Source organism: Chenopodium album, chromosome 9 (assembly GCF_948465745.1).
Source record: "Chenopodium album chromosome 9, dcCheAlbu1.1, whole genome shotgun sequence".
Classification (NCBI taxonomy): Eukaryota; Viridiplantae; Streptophyta; class Magnoliopsida; order Caryophyllales; family Amaranthaceae; genus Chenopodium; species Chenopodium album.
Window position 1 is genome coordinate 62,752,076 of NC_137842.1, and position 23,140 is coordinate 62,775,215.

The 23,140-nt window shown below is 35.8% G+C and overlaps 1 protein-coding gene and 1 pseudogene across 1 annotated transcript; one reads left to right on the forward strand and one right to left on the reverse strand.

Annotated features, from left to right (window-relative positions):
- Nucleotides 1-32: 32 nt before the first annotated feature.
- LOC145560092 (transcription repressor OFP14-like) lies at nt 33-1,166 on the forward strand (annotated as a pseudogene).
- A 2,347-nt stretch (nt 1,167-3,513) lies between these two features.
- Nucleotides 3,514-22,674, reverse strand: LOC145560093 (regulator of telomere elongation helicase 1 homolog). Its single transcript, XM_081621349.1, has 23 exons — nt 22,302-22,674; nt 21,639-21,883; nt 20,994-21,142; nt 20,034-20,115; nt 19,723-19,870; nt 17,271-17,433; nt 16,909-17,085; nt 16,574-16,692; nt 16,433-16,478; nt 13,592-13,739; nt 13,343-13,497; nt 12,151-12,242; nt 11,956-12,063; nt 11,800-11,868; nt 10,839-10,925; nt 9,266-9,325; nt 9,073-9,188; nt 7,001-7,058; nt 6,793-6,895; nt 5,770-5,840; nt 5,081-5,659; nt 4,249-4,394; nt 3,514-3,655 (listed from the first exon to the last, which is right to left on the reverse strand). Exons 1-23 carry the CDS (start codon nt 22,401-22,403, stop codon nt 3,574-3,576), a joined length of 3,105 nt encoding a protein of 1,034 aa, XP_081477475.1. The 5' UTR covers nt 22,404-22,674; the 3' UTR covers nt 3,514-3,573.
- Between the last annotated feature and the right edge of the window lie 466 nt (nt 22,675-23,140).

Sequence of the window (23,140 nt, forward strand, 5' to 3'; positions counted from 1 at the left end):
ATATTAATATATAGTAACAACTCTTTCCTGATTCCATATTCAGGTAGATTTAGCCATTAAAAACGTTTAATTTCATGAAAGCATTGATACAAATATCTTATGTTACCATTTATTTTTTCTTTTGAAAAAATAATATCTTATTTTACCTTGGAAAGCTCTTTAAGAAATCAATATAATAGCAATCCAATTCTTTGTATATATTTGCCATCAAATTCTACTTCCCCATATAAAATCATATCAAGCTTTGTAAATTAGAGAGAAAAAAAAAATGTCTAAGAAACTCCAAAAATCCCTTCAAGATTACCTCTCAAAGATCAAAAAACAAACTCCACACCTCCAATTTTCTCATAGTTCCCTTTCCTCCACCACTAGCAAGATTGTGGCGGGGTGCAAGCACCCTAAGAGCCTCTCGTTCACCGGCAAGGACCGGCGCAAAAACCACCATGATCAACAACAACACGATGAGGAGGTAGCCACGGCGGCCACCTTGGAGGACATTGATAATTTTCTTATTGAAAATTTCAAGTCATTGTATGGTCAAGGTCATGATAACCATATTGATGATGGTTATGAGTCAACAAATGAAGGGCAAAATGGGAAAAACACTCTCCAAGAGTATCAACTTAACCAAAAAGAAGATACTATTGGTAATCTCGAGGGATTAGGGAGACTCTATGAATCTCCAAGATTTTTCACTCCTCCTCGCGATCTCTGTGGGTCCCAACGTTTTTTTTTTCACCTCTTCCTCCTCAAGTTCTTTAGTTGAGGAGGCGAGGATGAGTGGTCAAGGGGGGCCCTCGCCCTCTGAAGAGGACGAGGGATCCCCCTTAACTCCCAAAAGGGACACCCAAACCCAAACCCACCCCCAAAACTACATTAAGGATGGCACGTCTGCCATCCCGGGAGGAATAGAAGATTGTATCGCGCTTCTAACGGTGTCACCAAGTCCATATGAGGATTTTAGGAAGTCCATGCAACAAGTGTTAGACGCCAAGGTTAATAACCAAGAAAGGGTAGATTGGGATTTCATGGAAGAATTATTATTTTGTTACTTAAGGTTGAATGAGAAGAAACAATATAGGTACATTCTTAGTGCATTTGTGGATTTGATTGTGGTTTTGCGTCAAAATTCGAGCATTAGAGGGCCGGAAGGGTCACGCAATTAAGAGAAACAAAATTAACAAACAAAATTATAATAATTAGGGAATCTCTAAAAATGTTTATTTGCTAGTAACATTAGTTTGTACTTTATTTCCTCCTTATGTTATGCATATTACTGTACTTGATTTCTCATTGACCAATATGTTTCATGGGTAAAAATCATAAATGTGAACTTAAATGTAACAAATTCCAAAAAAATCTTTGATTTGGGGCATTGATCTTTGTTATGTTTGTGAGTTTTATTTGTTGTACATTCAACGTAGTGTTTACGGGATTTCTTGATCTATAAAGCTTTCATTTTAGAACTCTCGTTAAGCCGTTATAATGTGATAAGTAATGATTTTTAAGTACCTTTGAATGCAATTGTAAAGGTTTCATTTTAGGGCTCCTGTTATGATGTAATAAGTAATTGATTTTTAAATACGATGTTATAAAAGCGCAAGAGAATAAGATAATTTATCAATAGTATAAATTATGATGTTATCCATGTACTTTGAATTACATACGAGTATATTATTTGAGAGCATACTATTCTCACCAACTTTTATATCTCACCAGCCATTAGGGGGATTATTCGATCAGTATTATAGCGATTATTTTGTTCTTTAAAAAAAATAAATAGGGGAAAATTTGGTGAATTGTTTTGTAGACTACCTAGAGAGGAGAAACATGTGAAACAATTGAGTACTATCAAGCGAACCCAGTTTATTCTAGAAGGACTTGGGGTAAAATTTCTGTCCCGGAGCATAATTACAGCCCGAAATGCCTTTCAGCTACGGGGGCCTTGAGCCTCGCCCTACACGACATTTACCCATGTTTAGACAGATATTCGCCCTGTAAATTTGGCATGGCCCATAATCAATTATACCAAAAGGTCGGGTAAAGATCCCAACAGGTGAAGGGCGACAACAGATAGTCTTTCAAATAGAGGACTTTGCAATTCCTAATGATATGTACTCCCTCTATCTCCAATTGTTTGCCCCAAACTATAAATCTACTTTATTAAGGCTTTGGGCAAAAAATGGTGCACATGGGTTGACACAAATATCAATAAGGAGAGAAATAGAAAGAGTGCAAGTGGGAAAACATGCCAAAAGTAGTATGGGGCAATCTTTTGGAGACACCTTAAAAAGGAAAGTGAAACAAACAATTAGGGACAGAGGGAGTATGTATTTTAGCTATAGCTGTATAGCACATTTACATAGAGAAGGAATAATTTTCTTCAACGCTGGCCAAATCCTTCATTCCAGTAGAGAGTAAAGGTAAAATACAGTCCCTAAACTTTCGTATTTGTGCACTTTTAGTCCCTGTCAACTTTTTTATGCACTTTTAGTCCCTTACCCACCACACTTGGTGTTTTACATCCAAAAGTTGAGGGACTAAGCCTAGTCAACAAAAGTTGAGGGACTATGACTCATTATTTTTTTGTTTTCTTTTTTTTTTGTCAGAATTTTATTTAAAATTCCCAAAACACCCTCATATTTTACACTTAAGTCATCCTAATTTCCTATTTTACCCTCATATGTTGCCTTATTATTTTCCCTTTTTTTTTTTTGCTAAACATTCTCTGTCATCCGTTTGCTAAGCTCTTTCTTTCTCTTGTTTTCCAAAGAAAAACCTCATCCTCTATCTTCAATTTCTTCAACAAATAATCAATTTTTTGTTAAAAAAAAATTGAAGATCAGCCTTCTCCACACTAATACGAGTAGAAGGAGTACAATTTTTACACAGTTTCCGATAAATTTCCCCAAAATTGACTGTTTTCCCCAAATTTTATAAATTTAGACTACTCCAAAATTCAAATTAATTTGTCCAAAAAAAATCGACCATTTTCCCCAACATTTTCATCCCCTGAAATCCGACTACATCGCTCCCAAAAATTCAACGTTGGCTGCTTTCAAAAAAAAAAATCGTCTTTGGTGTTGCTACTGTAGAGCAACGAATTTTCAGAAAAAGTGAATTTTTTAGGGCTTTAATTAATCAATGTTTCTTGATATTTAATCTGATTTTTTGTTGGTAAAAAAATTAATTTTGGCTAAAGATTTGAAATGAAAAGGAGTAGAAATTAAGGTTCAAAGAGGGAAAGCAAAGAGGGAAGAGGGAAAAAACCAGATCTGAATACTGAGGAGAGAGAAAGATGTTGGAGTAGCTTGGTCCCTAAACTAATAAAAAGTTTTTTAATAAATTTTAACAAAAAAAATAAAAATGAGTCATGGTCCCTAAACTAATGCTGACTAGGCTAAATCCCTCAACTTTTAATTGGAAAACACCAACCTTGGTGGCAGAGGGACTAAAAGTGCACAAATACAAAAGATTAGGGACTGTATTTTACCTTTACTCTTCTAGTAGACATAAATCAAATGGTAACAGTTTATAAATAATATATTATCAACAAGCAGATATTCTTACAATTTACGGTTTATCTGTTCCATCAACTGAGTTACAATATTCCTCATACAAAGTATGATACTTCTCTGGGATATATTGCTTGAATCTGTCACAAATCAGCAGAAAAATCATTCAGGCATGGACATAACATTTGTTGTTAAATTGCAATAACACTGAAATACAGAGCAAGGAATATAGGATAGAAACATGGGTATGTAAATCAATAATAGCAAAATAAAAGGTGGGGATCGGTGATCAAAATAATTGTTGCAAAACAATAGCATTCCTCAAATATCCTAAAATTGCTGTTGGTCATTATGTGGTTTGAATTCCAATTGAATATGAAATTTATGCTTAGGGTACAGAGATAGTGCAAAAAGGAGATGATAAACATTCAAGACCGTCAGTATTGCTGACTATTGCATACAGTTTGAGCATGTAGCAAGTAATCTTCAACATAATAAAATGAGAGTGAATAACGATTTCCCTCTGCTGTACTGATCCTAATGGTGGGAAACAATTATACATTTATACGTGTGCGTGCACAGTAGATATCTTGTGAAAGGTATCAGCAACATATAGCTCTGTGTGTGTGTGTACGTGCGCGTGTGTGTGCGGAACATGGGCAGTAGATAAACATTTTAGTGTTATGGTATTTGGAAGGTGATACCAACGCTGCCAACATAAGGACGGGCTTACCTTTTTAGAAGAGAAAGCCTTTCTTGCCCAGAAAACAGTTTTGCAATAGATTGCAAAACAGAACCGATTTTCATAGTTTTTGACTTCAGTGCCTTCAAATAACCGACAAAATCTTTGTACTCCGACTCATTAAGTTTCTGTTGGACCTGCAAGGTCAAGAGAAAGCATTTGCATTGAGCATTTATTCTATTTAGATCATAAACCAAATAATTAATAACAGCTCTGAGCCCATTTGTTGTGTAGAGAAAACATGAGAATTCCTGGATATTACCAATGGTTAGCATTGGCCTGCAATAAAGCATGATAAACGATACAAATCAAACAGGAAATCCTCCTTTACATTGCCGAACTTTTAAAAATGCAAGCCAAACAAAACAAAACAAAAAAAAAAACACTATTGCATGTCAAAGAGTTGCAACATAAGAGTTCATCACTTGAAACTTATCATACCATTAATTCATTAATGTTCTGCTAAGCCACTCAGGCTACAGCATGCAGAATCTAACACAGGTTCTATTTTATCCTACGTAATAAAATTGGAGAAGTCATAATCTGATATACTGAAACCCCCTTATAGCTTATCTGACATTTTCAGTCGTGAATTGAGCTTGGTAGATCTTATCTGAATAAAGTTTCCCTATAATTGTCTATTAAGGTGAATAATAAAGGGCTACGTATCCAGCAACTATGTATCACAAGTACAACTGATTATCTCATAGACAGGCAGACAGGCATATCTCTGCTTCAATAGCTCAGAATGCCGAACAATTTTGCATCATACATGAATAGGACATTATCTGGAAGTATTCATAATAAATGCAGAGACAATTACCTGAGCTAAAAAATTATGTCCCTTAGCTTCATCATTCTGGCAAGATGAAGAAAGGGTACCCTGATTTGCCTGGCTGGAAGATGTTGCTTGTGCAGTCATATTATCACCAACCTCTATTGAAGGACTAGCAATGCTGCTTTTCAATTTCTTAGTCAAACTAATTGGACATTTTACTTCTTCCATATAACCATTTCTTAGCACAGTGTCTTTCAATTTCACTTCTTTGATGCCAGAGGTCATATCCCAAGGAGCCTTTTTGTACTCTGTATTGTCAGGCTTCAATTCATGAACTCCCTTTCTCTTAAAAGAGCAACTAACAATCGATTCAACATCTAGATTTCGATTAGATGAAACATTACTTGTCAAGTCAACTATTTCAGAGGTCAACTGCCTATAACTTGTCCCAGAAGGACGCAGCTTGCTTCCACTCCCAAGTAAGATACTCGGTTGCATTTGCTTTTGACGCGCAAGGGACGATTGATTAGCAGGAAGAAATTCATATAGCTGCCTTTCACTTTTGCCTCTCTCAGCATTGTTTCTGGCAGATGATGACACCATACAGCAGTCTTCATCCACAGCCTACCAAAAAATTCCATAAATGTAGTGGAATAGTTAGTGGGAAAAGGATTCATTAACAGCATATCCATATCCCAGCAGAATGTTCCAGATCATGCAATATGCAACCTTACCACAGTTTTGAATTTCATTTCTGAACAACAATTGTCACGAGATAGAGAGGCCTTTTTGCTGCATGCCTTTCCTGCAGAAAGATTTCAACTGTCAAGTTTCAACCATTATTCCTATAGTCCTGCTGTAACAAGTGATATAGAGTACAATAGTAAATGGTCTACTGTACAGCAATGTGCAAAGTTGACAACTTAACACGATAATATATTTCTGTAAAAAAATGAATAAATTATTCATTCAAAAATCACAGAAACATCACTGAGAGCTCTCTTATATAACCCATATAAAATTCTCTCTATGGGTCAGCCTTCCCTTCCATGGTTCCGTTAGTTATATAACTTGCTTCCTAATGTCTACCTGCAGTACTTTAAACCTAAGGTCTCCGGATCATTTTATTAATACTGCTTTTTATTCTTCAACTTCCATGGAAGAGGCAATAACCCTGCAACAAGATAGAACAAGTACCAATCTACAACTCAGGCTCCCCCCAAAAAAAACCTCAATACACCAGTATATCTTTAGTTCAGCAAGTGACCGAGTGTGCAGGGGTATCTTGCAAAGTACAGTATTATTCTAGCAAATTTGTTGACAATTCTTCATGTTAGGTACTATGAACAAAATATAACAAAATTACATTTCCTTCAGAGATGTAAATTAAGTCGCTTCCCCCAAATCATTTTGGGACTAAGGTTTTGTTGTTGTATGTGAATTAAGTCGCAGAAAGAAAATGAACACTTATCATTTAGTATGATCTTTGATTGGTGATCTTTCAAAGTGGCATAAAAGGCATGATAAAAATAACTTTTTTAAAAAAAAAGATTCATTCTTGCAGCCATGTGATGGCACAAAAGTTACTAAGGGCACAAGTGACAGAGTAACTGATTGCAAATTAAGAGACTTGAGAAAAACTGCAGTTGTAGGACACAACAGTACAAACAACGTTCATGGCCCCGTGAATAGGACAATAAATTAATACGCCACAAAAAGAATTTACATGAAAAAATATCACCAACAAAATACTTCACCGTTGTAAACAGCTTCTACAGGCTCAGCCTTTACAGAAAGATGAGCTCCAGCACGAAAAAACCGGGTTAAGGAGTATACAACATCCCCAAATTTGGAATAACACTGCAACATGAAATCCCAAATTTTAGAAAGACCAGAATTAGAAAATAAAAATCTTCACTATTGTACATTTGTACGTCAGATTGAAAAAGAACTTCACAAATGCACCTGGATATGAGGCTGTATCCAACGTGAAACTTGGGCCTGACGATGTGATGATGCAAACCTGTTTGAAACTAAAAAATTAACCATCAACTAAGCCAAGACTTTGATCACTAGATGACTACTCAAATTCAATTTTGCGTAATAAGAGTATATTGTGTACAAACACATGACTTCCAAGTTACACTTTCTTGCATAAATTTACATGTTTTAGTGCTACACAATTTACACAATAGTCTAAGACATAGTTCAATCAAGCACAAAGTAGAATTGCTCAAAAGAGAAGCCAAAATCTTATTATGTGCTCCTTTGCTCTCATAAGCATGAAAAGCTTATGACTAAATCAGACAAGATTGTCATTCATAATTAGCAAGTCCACAATTCATAATCCTGAATTCACCTTATTGCATTTTATCTTTTCCATCTTCTTTTACTCTTCCTCTTGGTTAACCTTAGATGTGCAGAAATTCAGGACCAGTTAGTCAGTCACTGCACAAATCACAGAAACTTTTGGGATAAAAATCCTAGTGTCCGTATTCACCAACCTAAAATGCTAAATACATGGCCAGCCAGATAAGACAGTAAATTCCCATGGATAGGAAGTAGGAATGCAATGAAAAATGGGTTCAACGGTCCGGAATCAATTGATAGCTAATTCTCCAGTACAAGATTGTGTACAAATACACTGCTACCGATTATAACTACATTAGGCCAAAATATACCGCTTCCATGTATTTATACTCCTTTCATCAGTTGCAGTTCGCGAGGGGATTAGGAAATCAGATAATTACGGTTGAAGATGAAGCAATTATAAAGAGAGGGTTTAGACGCTCACAGATAATGATATGCTATGAAATAAGGTCACTATCTGGAAATTTGTAGTCAAGCAAGAAGATTTTACTTTGCTTCAATTACTTATTGGCTGGTTGAGTAAGGTATAGATCAATATTTATTTCGGATGGGTTAATTAAAGAACACAGAAAGCATGAACACCAAGACATCACAATCTCTATATTCAAGATAATTGGGGAGAGGAAGCAGCTTTGGATTAAAGTCGCTCTACAAGACAGGTTTTGAAAAAGGTGATGCTTAGTAGTACATACAGCTGCATGACTGAAATAAAAGGCTCCTTTACAATTAAGAGTTGCTAGAATCCTAGTGTCCCTTCTGTAGCACTATGGAACGGCAAACTCCTCCAAAGGTCTCATCTCAAAGAAAGATTCCATTTTTTCCTAAAGTTCTTTCTCCTACAAACTTTATCATAGTCAGGAGTTCCAGAATATAAGAAAAGAAGTTCCAGTGGCTAGGAAAAGAAAAAAAAAAATAGTTGCCTAGGATCACAGGACAGTTAAACTTGGCACCTTGAGCAAGGAATCAAGTGGTGCATGCAAAAAGGAGAGGAGCAAAGGACGTTTGAGATTGAAGTTTCATACTTTCATCTATTCAGATCAGTGAGTTTAAGTTGTCAGAAGGTGTTGTCTAGCTGGATCCAGTGCTGCTTTATGGAATAGCAGGTACTCTCTTAAATTTGAGGTATTAAGTAGAAGACTATATCCTGAGGACACCAAAAGAATTTAATTATCATCCCTCCGCTTGTGTATGAATGGCATTACGTGGGAAACAGGAAATACTACGTAATATATAAGTAGCTCAGGTTTCTGCTGTCATTCAATGATCACTATTGACAGACTTTTGTTTTATACTGAAAGTACTATGTCTTCCTGACTGTACTCAATTATAGATAAGAATGGGTAAGTACTGCAATGAGCTTCATTTTTCAATGGTATAAATAAAATATATTACACCCAATTGCCACACTGAAAGAAAAAAAAAAAATAATAATAATAACAGGTTTTATCAAGCAAATTGATATGACAGATAGACAAAAGAAACTAGGATAATAAATGTTAATGCTTAGGAAATTGATAACAAAGAAATGGCGTAGCAACCTATCTTGCAAAAAAAAATGAACTTTCACTAAGTCACAGACCTTCAAGTAACATAGCAGATTCACTATTTACTGTGATTAGCAAAAGTGGAAAGAATTTATCAAAAACACTAATAGGAACTAAGTAAACCTTTCATCGCAGAATATTATTGCTCCATAATCATGCCGATGACGGATTACACGTCCAACAGCCTGATTTACAGCCCGAGAAGCTTGTTGATCATACCATGCTTCTCCTGTTAGAGGCTGCCATTGAAGATCTTCAATTAGCAAGAGCAAAAAAATCCTTTTCAGAAGCAACCTTATATGCTCCATCCACATACCTTATGACCTGTATTTTGATCCCGTGCATGTTCATCCAAAAATTCACGTTTAAGTCGGACCTACAGTTAACATATTGTGGGAAGAACTTCAGACCCAATAACAAGAACAAACGATGTAAGTAACCAACAATATAAATAAATAGGAGTAGCTTAAATTTCAAGGGAAGAACAAACAATTGAATACCACACAATTTTGTTACCCTCTAATATGTTTGGATTGACCATTCTGGAATACAAATATTCAAGGCCAAACTATTTCAATTATGCATCACAGATGGAATTAAAAGAAATCAACAATTATATTCAAGAGGATCAGACCCAAAACAGCAAAGAAGATTAGTGGAAAATCAATCTTTTGAACCAATATACTAAGCATCACATGCAAATCAAATTCGAGATATATTTAGAGTAACATGCCCAACATAACTAAAAAGCAAAATCAAATTTCCATACAAATTCTTAATTAAGAAACTGAAGAATTAGCGACGAGAAGTATGTTAGATTTTTGGTCCTTTTATTTAAGATGAAGGCTGTTAATAGAGCAAGCTTCTCTTTGATCGCAGTAAAAAGGTTGTGCAAGACACCCCACAAATTCCACATAAACTACATCTCAGGCTCTCAGTACTAAGTTATTTCAAATTCATTTTGCGTGTACAAATTCTCCCATGCCTACTATGAAAGCGTTTTCAGGGGGGTATTTTCTCAAATTACTACCTCCGCTTCATATTATGTGCAATATTTACAAGAAACGATTTCTACACATTATGTGTGACAAAAAAAAAAAAAAAAAAAAAAAAAATCCGTTTTATGTTGTCATTTCTTTCTATCTCACCTCATCACATGCATCTCTATCTTCCTCTCTTCATTCAACACTCACGAACTAATTTTGCCAAGGAGTCCGTACAAACTCATTTGTAGCACACAATATAAAACAGAGGTAATAAATACATTTCTATTGTTCCTACTATCCCTCAAGCAAAGCTCTTTGCATCACAATGCTTATTGTATCAATTTGACCTTCTATAAGTGGAGAAAATTATGTGTCAATAAAAAAGACATTTACTGTATGTTATTGATTCAGCACCAACTATAGTGTCCAAGAAGATATTCATATTTTTCCTTTAAAACCATTGCAATATGATATCGAAAAACAGTCTATGATGCATAATATTAAACACGAATTAGTAATACACAAAGTACAGCATGCCGTGAATGGAAATCCTAAATTCTGTTACAGAACAGCTATTCCGTAAAGTGACAGCCTTATTTTAGTTCAATGGTGAATGAGTATTTGTTGACTATCACAAAATGGTTTGGGGAAGTAAAGACAGGAGGACTGCCTGCTGTGATTAATAAAACATACTTTAAGTATATTCTCGACGTTAACAATCAAAGAGAAAAAGGTCATGTTTGAGATGATATGAACCACCATGTTCTCAGTTCCGAAACTGCATCCAATTATTCTTTACCAAACATCGATAGAAACTTGAGTAATCTATGACTTCATCAACAGTATGCAATTGATACTAAAATACTAAACATCATTTGGAAGTTAATATAAATAGACTTGAACCTTAGGATCTGTTCTTAAGGCAAATGGCAATCCAGTAACAATCACAGCTCTCCCATATTGATCTGCAAAATCCAATCCTTCACTGACCTGTAAATCACGGTAACACAAGAAAGATAGTTGAAGAAGCTGTCGTTCATTTTCAACTTAAACATGAAAATATAACAGCAATATGCCAAAATAAAGTTTAAAGCTAATAATCAAAGTTGGAAATTTCTTTAAGCACACTTCTCCCAAAGGCTCAAGGATATAAGTTTCGTTACTGGATACTGAACCAGATAACCTAAATGGCCCAGCTCGCAAGTATAGTCCAGACCTGCAATGTGCTTCTGACATATGTCATGTGTACAAAATTTAACTACATCTTCAAGCATAAAGAAGAAAAAGAGACCGAAGAAATTGAAGTTGGGCCAGCGAATGAAAAGGCTCAGGTCCAATTAACTAATCTTTCTTATGTTGTTTGACGCATTGTAGTACTAGTACATAAAATACGAGTATGATTTTCTCAAACTAGTATGGTTTCCCGATTTTATGGGTTTGCCGATACCACCAGGCCACCAGCTTCCCTAGATCTTCCAGTCGTAGAAAAGTTTTTGGCTCCTATATCTTTTTGATTGGCTGAAATTTCAAAATTAGAAGGGGGGCAGCAGATTGACGGTTTGCTACATCCCCAAGATGTCCCAAATAATCACGCCCTCCATACTCACAAAAGTTAGCTGTACCCATTTTCAGTGAGAAGTACCAGGGACGTATTTAGGCCATACCTATACCCAATACTTCCCCGGTACGGGAAACACCTTTAATCTACTCAATGATTTTTAGGCTCGTCTTCTCAAATTTCCAGGTCAATTTATTTGCATTGAAGCATATATCACATAATCAAGCATCCTAGATCATTTAATTCAATGTGCCAGAGAACATCATAACATTGAGAGCTACATCATCACTATTCCTTATTTTGTACCTTGCCACGACAAACAGCAAAAAACACAGCTCCAGATGTAGATGGATTATTTAACTTGGATGTGAAATCCTGCAATTAATACCATTGCATCAGGTTCACAAGTTGAAAATGGCATAAGAAAGGAAGCCAATTGACGAAACTGAACAGCTAAGTTACCTCAATCGATGTAGAAAATAATGAAGACTGTCTAGGTTCAATCACAGGTTGTTTAAATTTGCAAATTCTTTCCCATATAGTACTTTGACTAGCCAAATTTCCACGAGACTAGCAAAATGAAGCTTAATGTGAAATCATTTCAATGAAATCCAATCAAACACAAACTCTGGAAAAACAACTTATCCAATTTCTTACATGATCCTTCCAGCAACTGATACAATTTTCCATGATATAGTATGACGGGAAAAATACAAGTAGGCCATCGGGCACTATCCGAGCAAAATTGACTGCAATATGAATCAGTAAGACACAAATGTGAGAAACGACAGATAAAGGGAATTGTAAAAAACTTTCACACTGCATAAGACTGAAATGATACAATATCTCCCCCCCCCCCCCCCCAAATCCACCACATACACACACACAGCACAAGTCCTGATCTTAGGATGTCCAAGAACTCGAGCAGAGCTCCTACCAGCTGAGCTACTACTACAGCTCAACAGGGAAAGGTTGATTGGAAAAGGCCATAATGTAGTATCCTGCAGGATTATCCAAACAAATTTTCACTTCATTCTTTTCTACGGTCTTAATGTTCTCTCGCTACTATCATACATCCATTAAAGACTGAACATAGCTTCTGAATTCTCTGAAAAAAACTAGATTCATCCTCTAAGATATACGACTGATGCCACAGGTGAATAGGTCTGTTATTTAACTAATTTAAGCCTTGGTCTTCTACAAGGCATATAAAATATTATAGGCCTGGGATTGTGTACAATCAAAATGATAAGCTACTTCCGATAAATAAGTAAACAAAGAATAAGTTGAACTATAAGTCAATCAACTCTGAATCAATGTATCTTTACAGTAACCCATGGAATATATTGTTTGCAAACATCCAAACTAACGTAGAAAGAGTCAGCCCAAGACAGCCCGTCATGCGGGCCTGATGATCTTCCATTTTAAAAACTCTACACTCTCTTAACAGCCAAAAAGCAATGTTTGACCACATAGAGAACATAATGTATATGGAAATTGAGTCACAGTCCTGCGCCGAGACCAGATTATATTTTCCTTAAAGAAGATGAGGACAAGCAATATCAAAAGAGAAAGTGCATATTATACATTTCTCAAGCCACAGATTATGACAAATACAAGCCAGACTTCATCTACATGAGATCCACAATAATTTTTTCTTCTTTATCTTTAATCTTAATCCCTCAAACAATAGAGAGACATGATATCTCTTATCAGTTATCATTCACATACTATATCTTTCCCATACATAGTCATAACTCATAACAGAGGTTATAATCACAATACGCCTTAAAATGTATCGTCAATCAAATTTTAAAAGGGCAAATGAAGAATATTCAGTCCAGAATACCTATGGCATTCCCCAATTCCTGTTTGTATTCTAAGACATCACGAGTCCGGTAAGAAGAGTTGAAAGAATAATTAGATGGGCCCACTGGTACAACTCCGGCCCAGATCTGACTTGACGATATAACATGAGGATTCTCCAATCGTATGGGGAATTCCCTGATTTGAAGAGAAATTTACATTTTGTTGTGGTAAGAGAGCTATTAAGAACATAGTAGTAGAGTAACATAGAAAACCGGCAGTCCCAACTTACAGCTTCAACTCATATGCAAATGAATCCATGGGGGACAACGTTCCTGATGTTAAAATGATTGATCCAACACCTCTTCTGGAGAAGTCTTCCATGCTAATTCCTGGATTGAAGCACCACCAACTGAGTGTCCTAGCACCAGACACATTACCTGAACCGTAAAATAAGTGAGCACTTTTTTCAAACAAAGAACACTCCTCAGAAAATAGGAGAATTAGAACATGTAAACTAGCAAGAAATACAATGAACCCCAACGATCACAAAAACAATCTTCTAACATGCCAAGATATATTTGGAATTCTCTCAATTGAAATTTAGAAGGCATAGTATTTCAGTAATTGGAGATTTTGGAACAAAAAAAATTAGAAAATACTCAATGGAAGGGACATGATGTCAAGAGAAAAAAGCTAATTAAAGATCAATAATAGCATGAACCTAGGACCACGTTGTGTGCATTCTTGTCCCTCATGCTAATAGAGTTCAATAATATGAACATATATGTTCAAATATAACAAATATGCTCATCATTTTTGAAATACAAATTCACTTCAGCATGAATTATACGTTACCTTTGAGCTATATGTTTATATTAACGGAAATTTCACCAAATGCCACTGAGCAATTTAAAAATTCACCAAATGCCATCAGACTTTTCAGAATTCACCAAATGCCACCCAGTTTTTAAAAAATTCACCCAGTGTCATTAATGACCAACGACCGTTAACTCCGTTAGTAATTAGGGGTTAATCATGACACGTGTCATGACATAATTGGACCATTTATCTTAATTCATAAAAATTAAAAACAAAAAAACAAAAAAAGTTAAAAAAAATACAAAAAATTAAAAAAAAAAAAAAAAAACCCCAAAATTTTCCCAGCCACCCCGACCACCGCCAAACCCTAACCCCTCCCCTCATCTCGTCGGCCGGTCACCACCGGAACCACCAACAATTGGCCGGCCGACCATGTAGCTCCCCACCTGACCCACCGCCGACCCCCAAAACCACCCACGCTGCTCGTCCCGACCCCAAAAACCACCTACACATCCGCCCCAACCCCAAAAACCACCCGTAAAAAGCCCCTCCTCCCTTTCCCCACCTTAAAATCGGTCGTTTCGACGGTGGGAGAAGGGAGGAGGGGCTTTTTACCGGTGGTTATTAGGGTCGGGTGGCTGTGTGGGTGGTTTTTGGGGTGGGCGATGTTCGTGTTTGCGGTTTTATGGGGTCGGGGCAGTTTGTGAGGGAGGTTTTGGGGGTCGGCGGTGGGTCAGGTGGGGAGCTACAAGGTCGGTCGGCCGATTGTTGGTGATTCCGGTGGTGATTGGCCGTTTTCCGGCGAGATGAGGGGAGGGGCTAGGGTTTGGCGGTGGTGGGGTAGCTGGGAAAATTTTGGGGTTTTTTTTTTTATTTTTTTAATTTTTTGTATTTTTTTAAACTTTTTTTGTTTTTTTTTTTAATTTTTATGAATTAAGATAAATGGTCCAATTATATCATGACACGTGTCATGATTAACCCCTAATTACTAACGGAGTTAACGGCCGTTAGTCATTAATGGCACTGGGTGAATTTTTTAAAAACTGGGTGGCATTTGGTGAATTCTGAAAAGTCCGATGGCATTTGGTGAATTTTTAAATTGCTCAGTGGCATTTGGTGAAATAGCCGTTATATTAATTCAGCTATATCTTTGAACAATACTTCCTCCGCACCATGAAGTTCTTCCCACTTTTTCTTTATTTCATTTTTGCCAAAAGAAAACTATATATTTACCCCACTTTGGCCATCTTTTATTACCACATTTCTTAATACAGTGTCTCTCTCTCCTCAAAAAATTACTTTATATATCTTCCTTGGTATGAGAGTAGGAGACTATGTTTTTTTTATGACAATAACTTTTTTATTTATAAGAATGGAGGATATTTTTAGGATAAGAAGAATGGGGGACTCGCTTGAGGGGGTAGATAAATGGGATAAGCGAAATCCCTCAAATAAGTTCCACAAGGTTTGATCCCTAGACCTCAAGGGTACGACGTGGGCAGCAACGCCACTACACCACCTCAACATTGGTATGCAAGTGTATGTATCTACAATAAATGGGAAAAACTTCGTGAAACGGAGGGAGTATATTCGTAGTTGCTGAGCTATATGTTCAACATTATTAATATAATGTGAAGAATATTTTGGGGATGGAAAGCGTACAACCACTTCCTAGTATTATTCACTAAGAATAAAAGTTTGCATGCACATTTGGTTTCTCCAGCTTGATGATAATAAATAATAAGTAAAGAAAATTAAATACCAAATTTAACTCATTTGAGCTATGAAACAAAAACAGCTATCACATCAACTAGAGTCGAAGTTTTTATAAACAGTGTTAATGATGCTGAACTATGAGAGAAGATGTCCTAACCCTGACAAGTGACAACACTTCCATGATAATGTAGAGAAGACATGAATTTTTTCATATTTTCACCACCTATCAGTCTATCCCCCCTCTTTCAAATAAGCATCAATATCTCTAACTCAAGGTTCACCAGGGTAAATCAACAAAACAGTACTCGAAGCTACTAAGTAGTGCAGGGGCTAGTGATTGCAGAAAAGTCATCAGGCTTGTTCATGCTAGACCTTGACTGAAAATGCAGACTTGAAATTATGTATGGAGTACATAGTTAAAGTTGTTTAGAGAATGACATTTAATAGACTAATAATGCAAATTAAAAATTATAAATTATAATTGTGATAAATGGATCAAATGACATTCCCTTAAACATACGAACACGTCAACAAACTTCATTTCTTCTATTAAAACATTTAAAACTCCAGATTTAAGCAACTCGTGAAGATTTACCTTTATTAGCATCAAAATCGCTTGCCGTACGCTCTTGAACATGTAACTGCAATTACGCAAAGTGGACTTGTCAGACATCAACTTTTTTGCAAGGAAAGCAATTAAACAATGGAGCAAGAGATTGAGGATAGCAGAACTTACACGGTAATACTTTGCATGAGAAGTATCTCCATCTCTAAAGATCATATTCAGAATATCACCCAAAGTCTCTAACTTGCAGGAGGTTCCATGTGACTCTTTACTTTCAGTTCCATTGGCATCTACAGCAAAGACATGGATTTTGAGAGCAACATATGGTAGTTGGTTGTGCCGATGGTAATAATTTTCACATACGCTTATACATGGATTCTCAGAAGTACAAGCATCCATACACACAAGCATATCCACACAAGGTGACAAGGGTGAAGGGACATATATACGATTGTCAGTAATTCAGATCATGCAAGCTCGTAAACTAACAAAGGCTCCTTGTTTACCTTCTTCAAGAAGCAGAACAGCTTCTTCAATATTTCCAGTGAGCATGCTTACAGTCTTACTGGTGACATTTAAATCAGCAAGTATTTCATAAATATAAGGGCCTGGTCTAGTAAAACCAAGTTCCTTGGACTCAATTGGCACTTCAGCTATTCTCTTCTCAAGCTTCAATAAAAGGGCTGTTTGAACAACAGAGCAAAAGTATCAAATTCAATTTCAGGGCAAAGGCCAGTAGAGATCCCATATAAAATAAAACAAACTTATTCTAGTGAAAAACTATGATAATCAGGTTTTAATAAAAATTAAAAAATCAAAAGTCCCCATACATCAAGCACTACCAGAGTACCAGTCATAGATCTAATACCTCTAAGAATAGCAAAGTTGTCAGGATTAGAGCTCTTGTCACTGGACTTTTCTATATCTCTTCTTTGGATAGATATGTCAATGCAGCTTTTTGCTTCAGAAATGCAGGCAGACAACAATGAAGAAGGCAAGTCAAAAGACGCTGCATCAGAACATATGCTTTCCTGCATTTTACACAACAGAGAGACTTCAAACTCATCTGTTACTCAAAATTATTTTGATGCAGTGCCAGGCTAAGAAAGCAAGAAATTTCCATTTCAACCTAAGCAATAGAAATAGCATAGAAGACATATTTTTCCACTCTTTTATGAGTCAAAAAATGATATAGATTGAACTGCAAAAGGCTGAGCAACTGCATAAAAATGTAAGGTATATGGGTTTTTTATTTATAACTTGCAACCATGTAGAAAGGAACACAAACCAAAAAAAGGTGAGAGCAAGTGAAAATGAAAAAAATACCCTAATAGGCTAATACCACATCATCAACCAGTCAACCTCTCTCTCCTTAACAGATATGAGACCACTGCCAAAGCTCACCTGAATTCTATGGTAAGCCAGGAAACCACCTCTACTCTTTTACATTTATAGCCCAATGATTTGTTTAAGCAGCACCTACTAAACCAAAGTTCACATACACCAAATTCTATTTCACAAGAATGAGAAGAATACTTTAAATATGAAAACCAAAATTTCAGAAATTTCCCAAAAAACATCAATTAGAAACAAGAAAATGTATAGTTCAAAGATTATTTTGGAGAAACTTGAAGGGATAGATCTTTCTCTAATTGTAGGCCATGTTGACCAAAATATAGTTGTACAAGTTACTAGCTGAGAAGATAGATGATTAAAGTATGAATGTTCTATAAAGTAGTTGTTGATTAGCCCGTCAAAATGTAAGGGTTTGTTCACTTCAGCTTAATTTCAGTTCAGTTTAGTTGAGCTCCAATTAGTTCAATTCAGTTGAATCCTCTTCAGTTTAGCTCCAATCATTTGAGTTCAGCTCCTAATTTCCTTCTCTCATAAACTATTCATTTCAGCTCTATTCAATTCAGTTCAGCTCCAATCAGTTCAGTTCAATTCAGCTCGGTTCTAGTAAATGTGAAGAGGCCCTAAAATTAAATATACTTTTTCCTAAACTAATATAATAAAAAAATAAAATAAAATAAAATAAAAAAAATAGAAACAAAAGGAGAGAGAGAGAACAGAAAAGAAAAAAAATCAACTACCATTACTTTTTGAAAACTAATATTTATAGCTTTTGATAAAAGCTACCTCCACAACTAAGCACTACCCCCACGACTACATTGCCAAACACTTCTTATTTAAGTTTGGTCAAACTACTAAAAGCTACTTAAAAGATACTCAAAAGTTAGTGCCTAACACACCCGTTGTAGGACAAAACTTGGTGGCAAAGGTGGTTCCGCTCTTTTTCTCTTTCTCTCTTCATTGTGTCTTTAAGGTCGATGACAGTAAATGTGGTGGTTGATCACTGCGACAGTAATGGTGACAATGACGATGGGAGTCAAAGACATTTGGGGAAGAGGTATGCTTGTGGATTCTCGGAAAAGGGGGTATGATTGACTACTTGTGGTGGTGGTGGTGGTGGCGGCGGTGACTTAGGGCAATTCAAGTGGGATGGGAGAGGGTGGGTCTGGTGCTTGGTGTTGGGGCTAGGGTTCACTAGCAAAGAAGGTGGGTCTGGTTGGGGTTAGGGTTAACTGGCAAAGAAATATTGTAACATATTTCCACCTAACAGCTTGTTGCCTAATTTTTACAATGAAAAAATAAAAAATGAAGAAAAAACACAAGTCAAGGAGGGAGGTGGAATAAATTCCTCCAACATAATTAAAAAAGAAAACCAGATGTTGGTGCATGTTCTATGGGAAAACGAGGGGAGGGGGTGCTTTGCACAGGCCACAAGACTGAAGCATTGTTAGTGGAATAAGACAGAATAATCAATCATGAACATAGTAGTGAGCATATATCCATTGTTGACATGAATATTAATGAATATCTTTTGTAATCTATGAAAAAACAATTAAAGCCCAATTAAAACTATTATCAAAGCATGTGAATAAGAATCAGAGTAGCTGGTTGGTAGACCGAAAGGACAATTTATTTGCCCACCCTTGGGTGATTGGATAGACTTTCATGGTCATGGGTGTGAGGGAACAAGGAGAGGAGAGTATGGAAGAAAATCAAGAAACTATGTAGATTAGGTTCGGGGTTATAACCTGCCTGGAATTACCTGGAGCTCCAGTCATAAGCAAGGTATACATACAGAGACGATTATTAAAATTATGATTAAGCATACACACAATAAAACTGTAATGAACAATATAATTACATACAAAAGTACTAAATAGTATTAAAATGACAAAGGGCCAGTAGTATAATTATGGAGACTTAACAGAAACCTCCATCAGAAACAAAATACAAGATATCCTACTCACCAAATTATGAGCTTCATCAAATATCAATATGCTGCTGTTCCACTCTATTCCAAGGGATTTTTTATATGCACGTTCAATGAGATAGTTGTACGGGGCAAACAATATGTCAACAGATTTAATCAGCTCACGTGACACATAGTATGGGCACCTACACAAAAGTAACTGGTCACCAATCTCGCTAAACAACAATAATAAAATAGCATACAAGCAAAGCTCATCAATTGCTTGTCACCATTAAGTTCATATGAGAGAGGGGGTGGAGGGGTAGGAGCTCAAGGAAGAAAAATAAGTATACTAGTATTAACACCTACGGTCCACAGCTTTTCCCAACGTTAAGTAGATCCTCGATGTCGATAGGTTCATCTCCAATGTGAGGATTGCTTTTGACGAAATCTGCCAAAGAAAGAAGTTAAACACACAAGTGCGGACACTATAAGATGTCAAGGAGAGACAATCATGTATAAATATATGCCCAACTAGAGAGAAACTTCTTTAAAATAACTCAGGAACGTCAAAGAGACAATTATCACTCAATTTCCAATAATAGATTCAAATGGGGTTCACTAGTGTAATACATGCCATAAACCTACCAAAATCACAGGGAAACTTTAATCATTAAGACATAAATACAAGGAGACATTGCATCAATAAATAACAAGGAGACATAGCATGAGGGTATTAACAAAAAAATGTGAATTAGAAGTCATGAGAAGGGAGAACAATATGTAAGCACAACCTTAACAATGGATATCTAAGCCTTGTAATTTTGTAAATGCAGCACAACAAAATAACTTTCATACACTTTCTGAAATCCCTCAACTTCAAATAACTACAATGAATATAAACAACGGAACATGGAATGGAAAATTTTCAAAAGAGAACTTTGGTGACATTGTCAATGAGCCAACTAAAGTTTTTTTATTAGGGTCAATCTCATTGCTCTAATATTAAATTTGTAGAATAGTCCTTTAGGCCAAAATTAGTAGTCAAGTGTATAGTATACTATATTAGGATGGCATGAATCAAATGCCACATGTCCTACATATAAATTATAGAATTAGATTTCCAAACATAAACTGTTAAAAATGGAGAGACTGTAGGAGTGTTTTTTGGTAGAAAGACAGAGAATTCTTAATTATGAGAGGCAAGGGCAATGGAGCATAAATTTGTTGATAGGAGTAATTCATTTTCACAATTCTCTCATGCACATTCAAAACAACCATCTTTATCTTTATGAAAATATGTCATATAAGGGGAGAAAAGGATAATACCGGTTGTAAGCTTGTGATGTTTACAATAATGTTTGCTCCGTCGTTTTCGAGCAAAAGAGCAAGCATTGGTTTGTGCTCTCCCTTTCAGTAATTTGACTTTATCATGAATACAAAGTTGTTCACGAGATCCTAAAATAGTCATTTTCGGTCTGCACAATGAACTCATACATCAAACAAAGCATACTCATATACTAATATGATAATGCAGCTTAACATAATCAACTAAACATCTGTTCCACACATTCAGAGAAAATGAATGTGCGACAATATATTATTGAAGAAAAGTAAAATATTAAAACTACTGAGCCCAAAATCAGTGGCACATATTGTGATATATAAGCCTACACTGCAAGTACTAGATAATTAATTAATAAAGATAATGAAATGGCAGTAACCAAGCCCCCCAAAAAATCATATAATTTTAAAATTAACAAGAAGGAGAAAAATCAAAAAAAATAGATCTTATAGTTGTAGCTTGTAAGACATTCATACAAAAACATACTTCTCGGCTGGCAATAAGGAACAGAAAATATCAAAGAAGAAAGCTGAGTACACATAAGTCCAAACAAATCTACGCCAGCACAACTGCACAATAAAGAAAGGACTTTGATTCAAATTGTCACAATTTCTTTAGAGCATATTCACCTGTAATTTGTTTTCTTCAATTCCTGGATCACCTGTCGTAGCTGACTATGAGTCCGAGAAGTATATACAATTTTTGGCAGCAATGAGCCAGCAGACTGCGATGATTGGCTATCTGACAACTCGTTTTTATTCACAGATAGACCAGAAGAAAAAGGACCCAAACTTGCCCTATAAGCCAATGTAGCACATAGAAGGCACAATGTTTTCCCAGTTCCTGTTGGACTCTCCAACAATGCATTGCTTTTCTGTCATATCAAACATAATTTCAATTAATCACATTTGATCATCCACCAACAAAACTAATACATCCAACTACATTAAACCGGGCAATTCGAACCGTGATGCTTGCCAAATTAACTAATTCCCAAAAAATTCAAAAGCATAATCTACAAACAAGATTACTCAGTTTCTCAAACACTCAATCGACTACTAAAAGTCACTAAACGCCACACGGTATACTCACTGCATCCCAAATTACTAATTGACAGTCGTAATTTAAACTAGTAACGTGACAATTAAATCCGGAATAGGGTAATATTCAAAAACTAAAACAATGTCGAAATTTTCTATGATTCTACAGCATTTCTACGATTGAAGCATTAATTCAAATAATATACGGCAATAATTATCCCCAAAAAATGAAATGAGAAGGTTAAAGCTTACTTGTTGAAGTGATTGAATGACTTTATCCATGTAATCGATCTGGGAATCGTAAGCATTGTAGGGGAAATCGACATTGATTCCTCTGATGTTGTATATCGGCATTGCTATTGAATAATTAAAATTGATAATTTGGGGAATGGAATGCTAATAATCATCTATCACAGTGAACATAAACCCTAGAAATTGGAGGAGGAAATGGGGTTGCTTAAATTGAGAGTGTATGGAATTTCCCGCCAATTTGTCCCGACTAAGAGCATAATTAGTGTTGGGGATACTTATATCCTTTCCCGGTTTCTCTCTCCTTTCTTACACTTGACACATCACTTTCTCTTTCCTCCACATCACTTCCCACTATTTCCATCCTTTTACTCATCCTTTCCCTTAAAAATTTCCAACATCAATGAGTATCCTTTCCCACTTTCTCTCTCCTACTTACATATACCCCACCATTTATTTCTTTTTCAAATTACATATATTTATTAATATACTTAATTATTATTATTGTTGAAAATGTTGTTAATAATAATTAATAATAGATCATTCTATTAACCGACACATTAATTAAACGAGACGAATTCAAAAACATAAAATTCATTGATTAAAAACATGAAATACATGGATTAAACGACACGAAAAAAAAAAACCCTGAATTACGTTGATAAAAATAGCAAAGAAAATAACAAACATAAGTTTAAAAATAACTGAAATGTTTAATTTTCATCGGACCTCATAGACTGTGCCCATAAATGCTCGATCAAGTCGTTCTTCAAAGCCATATGGACGTCTCTATCACGAATTTCCCCTCTCGAAGCTATCAATCTACCGAAATTATCTGGATC

What these genes read in the sequence shown, in the direction of transcription:
- LOC145560093 (XM_081621349.1), bottom strand. Translation starts at nt 22,403, where the DNA reads ATGCCGATATACAACATCAGAGGAATCAATGTCGATTTCCCCTACAAT. An exon ending in CAACTTTGCTATTCTTAGAG is followed by an intron (nt 17,086 to 17,270) that starts GTATTAGATCTA and finishes TTGTTCAAACAG; the next exon opens with CCCTTTTATTGAAGCTTGAG. An exon ending in TGTTCTGCTTCTTGAAGAAG is followed by an intron (nt 16,693 to 16,908) that starts GTAAACAAGGAG and finishes TCTTTGCTGTAG; the next exon opens with ATGCCAATGGAACTGAAAGT.